At 45.5% G+C, this 7434-nt stretch overlaps 1 protein-coding gene across 2 annotated transcripts; it reads right to left on the bottom strand.

Moving 5' to 3' along the window:
- Nucleotides 1–3239: 3239 nt before the first annotated feature.
- On the bottom strand, nt 3240–6839 carry foxj1b (forkhead box J1b). Of its 2 annotated transcripts, none has more exons than XM_087845075.1 (3): nt 6684–6839; nt 5848–6490; nt 3240–5157 (listed from the first exon to the last, which is right to left on the bottom strand). In XM_087845075.1, exons 1-3 carry the CDS (start codon nt 6821–6823, stop codon nt 4243–4245), a joined length of 1698 nt encoding a protein of 565 aa, XP_087701201.1. In that variant the 5' UTR covers nt 6824–6839; the 3' UTR covers nt 3240–4242. The 2 variants fall into 2 exon arrangements, with proteins under 2 accessions (XP_087701201.1, XP_006800960.1); XM_006800897.3 differs by having other exon boundaries at nt 5848–6510; nt 6684–6753.
- Nucleotides 6840–7434: the final 595 nt, after the last annotated feature.

Genomic DNA, 7434 nt, shown 5'->3' with positions numbered 1-7434 from the left:
CTTATTCATAGACCCTTACTGTACAATTAAGGGGAATGCGTAACATAGAATAAGACAGGAAGATAATATGCAGACGTTCATGCACTCAAAGGCCAATCACATGGTAGGAACTCAATAAGTTTAGGCACGTACACATGGTCAAGAATCAGAATGATAAACAAAGGTGATTTAAGTGACTTTGAATGTGACTTGGTTGTTGGTGTCAGCTGATCAACCATCTCTAGGATTTACACAGGATGGTCCAAAAAAGTGTAAATGGGAAATGGCCGGACAGCTTCAAGCTGACAGTAAGGCAGCAGTAACTCAAATAACCACTTGCTACAAATAGAGTAGGCGGAAGAACATTTCCAAACATGTCAAACCTTGAAGCAGATGGGCTACACTTTCTGTCAGCTAAGATCAGGAAACTTGGGCTACAATTAGAACTGGCTCACCAAAACTGGACAACAGATGATTGGAAATTATGTCACCTGGTCTGATGAGTCGATTATGGTAGATTGAAAATATGGTGTAAACAACATGAAAGCATGGATCTCTCCTACCTTGTATCAGTGGTTCAGACTGGAGGCAGTAGTGCAGTGCTGTGGGAGCTTATTTTCTTGGTGTCATGCCCCTGGGTCATGTGACCCAGTATTCTGAGTTTCTTGGTGTTTTTGTTATTCTTTTTTAGTCTAGTTTCATTTCGGTTTATCTAGTTACATTCTGCTATGTTTCACGTCCAAGTTTTCTTTGTTTGTCAAGTTCAAATCATGTCTGGGTCTCATGTTTCCTGTTTTATTTTGAAAGAGCTTTGTGTTTTGTGTTTATTATGTTTAGTTTCACGTGTCCTGTCATTATGTTAATTGTTGTCAGCTGTTTTCCCCATGTGATTCTACTTCCTTTGATCATTCCTTATGTGCTTATATTCCTTATATTAGTCTGTGTGTTCCACTCAGTCAGTGTCAGATTGTCTGTTAACCTCACCACAGTTCTCATAGGTTTACTCCATTGTTTCTCTGTGTTTTCTAGTTTGTCATAGTTTTTCACTGAGTGGCACAGCCTTTTTGTTAACACAGTGTTCATAGTCTCCTTAGTCTCCCTAGTTTTGTGTTTTTTCTTCTGCAATCAGCCAATAAAGGAAACGGTGGAGACAAAACTATGTTTTGTCTCCACCGTGTCTGCATCTGGGTCTACCTAATTCTTCACACCGGCGCACCCCGCCGTGACACTTAGGCCACATGTTAGGCCTCTTAGTACTAACTTGTAAATGCTGCAACCTAACTGAATATTGTTGTTGACCATGTCCATTGCTTTATGACCTCAGACTGGTTCTTTGAACTTGACAAAGAGTTCACTGTACTCAAATGTCCTCCACAGTCAGCAGATCTCAATCCATTAGAGCACCTTTGGAATGTGGTGGAACTTATGTCAACGAGGAATAAAACCTCTGAGAAATGTTTCCAGCACCTTGTTCAATCGATGAACAATTAAAACAGTTCTGAAGGCAAAGGGGGGCCAACCAGGGACTAGCAAGGTGCTTCTCTGCAGTGAGTGCAATGATATAAACATACTTTTTATATTTATGGGGATGTCATAATAGTTTTTGTTCATAAAACTGATCATTTCCCACTTTATGACCAAACATATAAGCTATTTTTTTTTTTTTTTTTGTCTGTTTGGGTTTCTTTGCATTTCAATAACATGACCAATAGTTCCTAGATTGTAAGATAGAGCTTGATCCCTGTTCATCCAATGACCATACTGCAGATTTTGGCTTGATTGTTGCATACTGAAAAAAAGCAAGCAAAGACTCAAAACTAAATGCAAAACATGGTCAGCTTCATGGGTTACTGGCAGCTGCCTCCCAGAAGGTTTTGCTATGATATTGTTATTAATTTATATCCTCTTCAACCTCATTTAGAGTTAAAACCGCAGTGCCGTTAGCTACTCAGCAAAATGAATATTATGTGAAAAAAGGTTGTGCCAGTCTAAAGGTAGAATGAGCTATTGTCTTATGTGTGCTGTACAGGTGTTCATGCTATTATATCTACCCGGGTATGTTTCAAATGCCAGGCAAGTGCAGGCCTGTCTGGACTGATTAATGATAAACCCTGATAGACCTTTTATCTGTTGATTGCACACACACACACACACACACACACACACACACACACACACACACGGACACACACACACCTCTAACTCAAACAATAATCCTGACCACCCTGCTATGTTGCTCACCGCCACGTGTTGGTGTTTTAAGATATTTCAAGTAAAGGATGATTTCTTTAATTGACACCATTTATTGCATTAAGGCATGATTGCATTTTCAAACAGCTTAAAAAAGGTACAAATGAAATAACATGGTAAGATTAAAGAGGTCATGTCACCCACCATAATGATACAATAAGAAAGTCTGGCCATTAACTGATGAATTTATGCATCTGTCCCTAAACCCTCCTCCAAGATTTCTGATCGGATTTCTTTTAAACAAACCTCACAAATGAAAGAAAAGTAAAACCTACACTAATGTAATCAATAAGGTCAAAAGAATCCATCACCCTGTGATCGAAAACAGAACTCTGAGAAAACTCCAAGTTAGCTCCAAATCCTCTCACACAAGATCTATGTGCTGTGAGGGCACAACAGAGACGAGACACTTGGGAAAAGTTCAGAAGTACAGCGAGTCCATGGGCCTCTATCATCAGGCTAAAGACTGATTTTAAAATCGTCAGCACAATGTGCTCGTTCCCACCTGATTTTAAAAAAGAAGAAGAAAAAAGTATATTAGAGAGCAAACACCAGCGTTCTAACAATGCCAGTGACACTGATGTTATTAAATCTGTTCCCTAAAACAATCTCAGCTGCAACTCTGCCAAATGTGGCGCAACAGAACTGAAGCACAACAAATGCTACATCCATTTTAATCCTGGTGGTAGGCGGCCTCTTCACCGTATGTGCTTGGCAGCCTTTCAAAAATGGCGGCTTGGCTGCTTTTTAATAACAGAGACGGCCCGGTAGTGGTGGGAAGGGTTAATCGTCACAGAAACTCCAATAAGCTGTATATCAACAAATTTGGCGGAATATTGTTTTATAAAAAAATCCCTATATATATATATATATATATATATATATATATATATATATATGTGTGTGAAGGAAAAGAGAGAACAACAAACAAACGCTTGACAGTTTGAATTATTGCAGTGTCGAGTTCATTTGCAACACATGTGCATTGTTTTAATCATGTGGTCAGTAAATGTTCGAAAGTATGACTTTAATACCGTAAAAAATGAACCTAAACATCTTGAACATAAGCTGTCTTTCTTTCCTAAAACTGCTGCCTATCAAAGTGCATAATGTTCCATTTCATGACCCACCATCTGCTCCGGTTTTAGCATTGCAATACATAACTGTAGACAAATGGCAAATGATCTTGCCTAGCTTCATGCTATATACTTATATATCTATATGTATATATAGATATATATATATTAAATTGACTATATAACAGCATCTTAAATGAATGAGTTCTAATCTCTTACAACGATATATATTTTTTTCCTTCTGTCTCCATTTTTGCTCCTTCATCCTACATTATCACACAACATGAACAATTGAGATGAATGGCTGATTTCACTGCATGTTAGTTAAAAAAAGAGTTAATGCTAATGTAGCACAATAGAATCCAGTATGTCAGTCCTGTAGTGACAGTGCTTTCTCAATAAGCTCAGAGGGACGAGAAGCTGCAGTCCGGCCGGGTTCAACGCTCATCCTTGTATTCAACCTCCACCAAATCCAATTTAAAGGGTGAGCATTTGTCTCTTCTTCATCATCCTTCCTCCTTCTACGCTGTGATATGAGTACATCTGAAAATTGAATTAGGTACGTAAAAGTCTTTCTGTTCTTTTTGTCACTTCTCTTATTGTTTGAGTATCAGTGCTGCGTCGTGCTGCACGCTGCTCCCTGTAAACTGACAGGGAAGACAATGGAAGTCTATGCCAGGTCATGATCAATAATCATCCAACGAGCTTTGAAGTCTTTTTAAGGGAAGAAAAAGTGACAAATTAAAAATGCAGAGTGCACTGCAGTAGAACTGAGGGGTGGGATATGATTGTAAAATGGGGCTGTAGCTCTAACTTTTATCCTTAAAGATAATACAGACCACATGGACCAGCAATCAGAGAAGTCACTGAATGTAAAAAAACAACAAAAAAAAACAACAAAATATCAAATAGAAGTCAATGTGGTTAGGGTCAAAGGTCACAGGTAGCTCTCCACTCGTTCCCATGGCTGCATCTCTGTGAAGAAGCCCTCGCACAGGCTGAAGCCCTGATCCAGAGTCAGAGGAATAGCCTGTGCCTCCTCTTTTATCTCCTCCCACGTTTGCAGCATCGGTTCTTCTGGCTGCTCCGGGAAGAGGATGGAGGGCTCGTCGAAATGCTGCAGCTGCAGCTGCAGCTGATGGTGGTGGTGGTGTTGGTGGTGGCTCTGGAGCAAGCGATCTGGGTCCAGCTGCTGCTGCTGTGGCTGCGGGTGTGCGTGAGGCACGTGGAGCTCTCCCATGCTGACCGTACACTCCATGGAAGCAGCGCTTAGGTCCATGTAGCCGTAGGATTGGTGATGGAGGTTCATGTGCTGGCTCTGACCCATAACATCCACTCCTCCACACCATCTCCCCTGCCTGCCCGGCCCAGCGAGCTCCATCTCGCAGCCCAGGGAGCTCAACGCCGTGTTGATGTCCAGATCTTCGAAGGTGCTGCAGCTACCGCCGAGGACGTCGTCAAACACGGAGGACAGGTCAAAGTCCCCTCTCAGGACGTCTGCCTTGTTGGCCTCTGTGGCTAGCAGAGGGGACTCCGTGGCCCTCATAACCTTACTGTTGCTGTTTTTTGAGGTCAGGTGCTTCCGTTTGCCTCCCGCGCCCTGGTAGGGGCAGCCGTTTTGGCTGGCTCGGTAACTCTGAACTAGTTTGCTCTGCCTGTGGGCACCGCTGTTGGTTCCGCTGCCGCTGCTGTAGTGGTTGGCAGACATCCTCCTGCGCTTGAAGATGCCATTGACAAACATGTCAGCATACTGAGGATCAATCTGCCAGAAGCCTCCCTTTCCTGGCTCGTCCTTCTGTCTGGGGACCTTCTTGAAACACTTGTTGAGGGACAGGTTGTGACGAATCGAGTTCTGTAACACACACACAGGAACACAACGTGATTTAGCGTGGACCCCACCGGCTTTGAGCAAATTTAAGTCAGTCATGCAAAAAAAACCTGAATATGCCACTTTGAGAGGGAGATGGGCAGGTGGGTGTTGGGGAGGTGGGGCGGCGGGGGTGGGCATTGTTGTTGTTTGTATGGGGAAGCAAATGTACCTAATGAGGCTTTCTAGTAACAGGCAGCTCTGTGCATTTCAAACATGATCAGCTGTGCTTAGCTGCCATCTCTCTCAGGAGCCCTCATTAACACGCACACACACACACACACACACACACACACACACAGATTGGAGTGCTTTCTCCACCCCATCACCGTTCCCTTCAGACAAAAACCCTGCGAAGAGCACTGTCTAGGAGGATGGAAATTTCAGATGGATTAAAAACACTTGTCATGGAACTCATCAAAGGCAGAAATGGGACACTAATCCTGCAAAGAGACAGAGAAGGGGGGGTGGGCGGGTCTGAGGTTTTCAATTATTATAATTTAAGTTCCCCCCCCACACACACTGATAAAAGAAAGGCCTCATCTGATCTCCTGTGGCCTGAATATGCCGTGTATGGTGGTGACACTGAAGTCAAATTGCTGGCCCTTCTCTCCCTCACTCCACCATTTAGCAGATTCATAAATAATAGAAGAAGAGTTATCCGGTCTCTGTTACCTGCCAGCTGGGCTCCGCGTGTCTGTAGTAGCAGAAATTCTCCGTGATCCAGTTATAAATGGTGGACAAAGTCACTTTGGGCTGCTTGCTGGCCTGCATGGCCATGCAGATGAGAGAGGCGTAGGAATAGGGCGGCTTGACTTTGGGGTTGGTTTTGTAGTCGATCTCCACCGGCGGGCTCGGCTGAATCGGGATCTGCGGGTAGGCGGGCGTGGGGTGCGCGCCGCAGGCGAACCGCGGAGCCGCCGCGGTGGAGTCGCTGCCAGAGGTGACGGGGCTCCCGAGGTACAGAGGCATCCCGGTTGCGGCGGTGTCCCCGGCTGGGGGGCTGGAAGGAGAGTCGGTGCCCGGTCCGGGGAAGGCGAGGCGTTTGATGAAGAGGTGCTGCTGCGAGGACGGACACTCGAGTCCCGCGCCGCTGGGACGCTCCGGGTCTGCGCTGAGGATGGAGAAATTCTGGAGCCAGTGGAGGCTGGTGAGGCTGTCGTCAAGGAGGGTAGACTCAGACCCAGAGACGTGATCCTCCGGGTAAGCCGCCAGCCATCTCTCCTTAAACTTGTTGGCGATGTCGGGGCTCGTCAACACCGGCATCCTGGCTTTGTACACGCGGCAGAGGCTGAAGACTGTCAGAGGCTCCTTAAAACTGGCATTTAAAGTTCAGCGCTGTCTCAAGGCGAGAGGAAAAGTAAAGGAAAAGAGCGCAAACACGGTCAGATAAACGGATCAAACCGTGCCTCGCGTAAAGGTGTCGAATGGATAATCAGCAATTAGATGTTTGCGAGCATAACACTCAGAATGCGATTAATAAATGTGCTAAAGATGCCCGTTTGACCTACCTGCGATGTAGCCTCGCTGGAGGAGATGCTCCGTGTGTGCACCTGTTGCAGTGAGTCCCTGCCTCTCTTCTCCAAGGACTCAGCGGCTCATCCACTCTATGCGCAACAAGTGCGGCGGGGAGGGTGGGGGCGAAGAACATCCAGCAGCTGAGGCAAGCTCACATGGAGGCAAAAAAACAAAACATACAGAAGAGAGGCGGCACTTAGGACAGATCCATGCTACCGATTCGACCGCTCTTCACTACTGGAGTGTCCGTGGGAGGTCAAAGACGTGAGGAGGTGTAGGGGTTGTGAAATAAGTCTCCGGAAAATCTCCAGGGACTGCTCACTATCCCTTTAAATGCGCTCTCTGGGAGAGATTTCTGATTGGTTGGCTGTATATCATGGCTTCTCGCCTTTACTTCAGGTCTCTCTCTCTCCCCCTCTCCCTCTAAAGACGGCCCCAGCAATGACTGTCAGGACACGAGTGGGGTTGGTGCACGCAGGCTGCGGTGCAATAAGGTCAGTTTAGTGGTTTCCTGTTTGTCTTTATTCTAGGAGGCAGGCTAAAACTGTGACACCCCCACCCCCACCTACTGCGCGCGCCTCACACACAGCATCCCCGCCGGCGCTGAAAGAGGCGCGCCACAGGTCCCGCGCGCAGTTTGCACCTGCAAAGAAAGCAGTAGTTAACTGATAAGCTCACGCTTCACGTAGCTTTTTAAATTACAGCTGATACTGTGGTGCTGTCAAGTTTGAAAAGGACACTGTT

Source organism: Neolamprologus brichardi, chromosome 8 (assembly GCF_056152115.1).
Source record: "Neolamprologus brichardi isolate AB-2024 chromosome 8, ASM5615211v1, whole genome shotgun sequence".
NCBI classification, from domain to species: domain Eukaryota; kingdom Metazoa; phylum Chordata; class Actinopteri; order Cichliformes; family Cichlidae; genus Neolamprologus; species Neolamprologus brichardi.
This window is presented reverse-complemented; position numbering and strand designations above follow the sequence as displayed.

Bases quoted from the DNA above. Each gene is read 5' to 3' on its own strand.
- foxj1b (XM_087845075.1), bottom strand. From the start codon at position 6,823: ATGTTCTTCGCCCCCACCCTCCCCGCCGCACTTGTTGCGCATAGAGTG. The intron at 6,491-6,683 runs GTAGGTCAAACG...TTTAAATGCCAG, and splicing joins CCAGCGAGGCTACATCGCAG to TTTTAAGGAGCCTCTGACAG. The intron at 5,158-5,847 runs GTAACAGAGACC...TGTGTGTTACAG, and splicing joins ACGCGGAGCCCAGCTGGCAG to AACTCGATTCGTCACAACCT.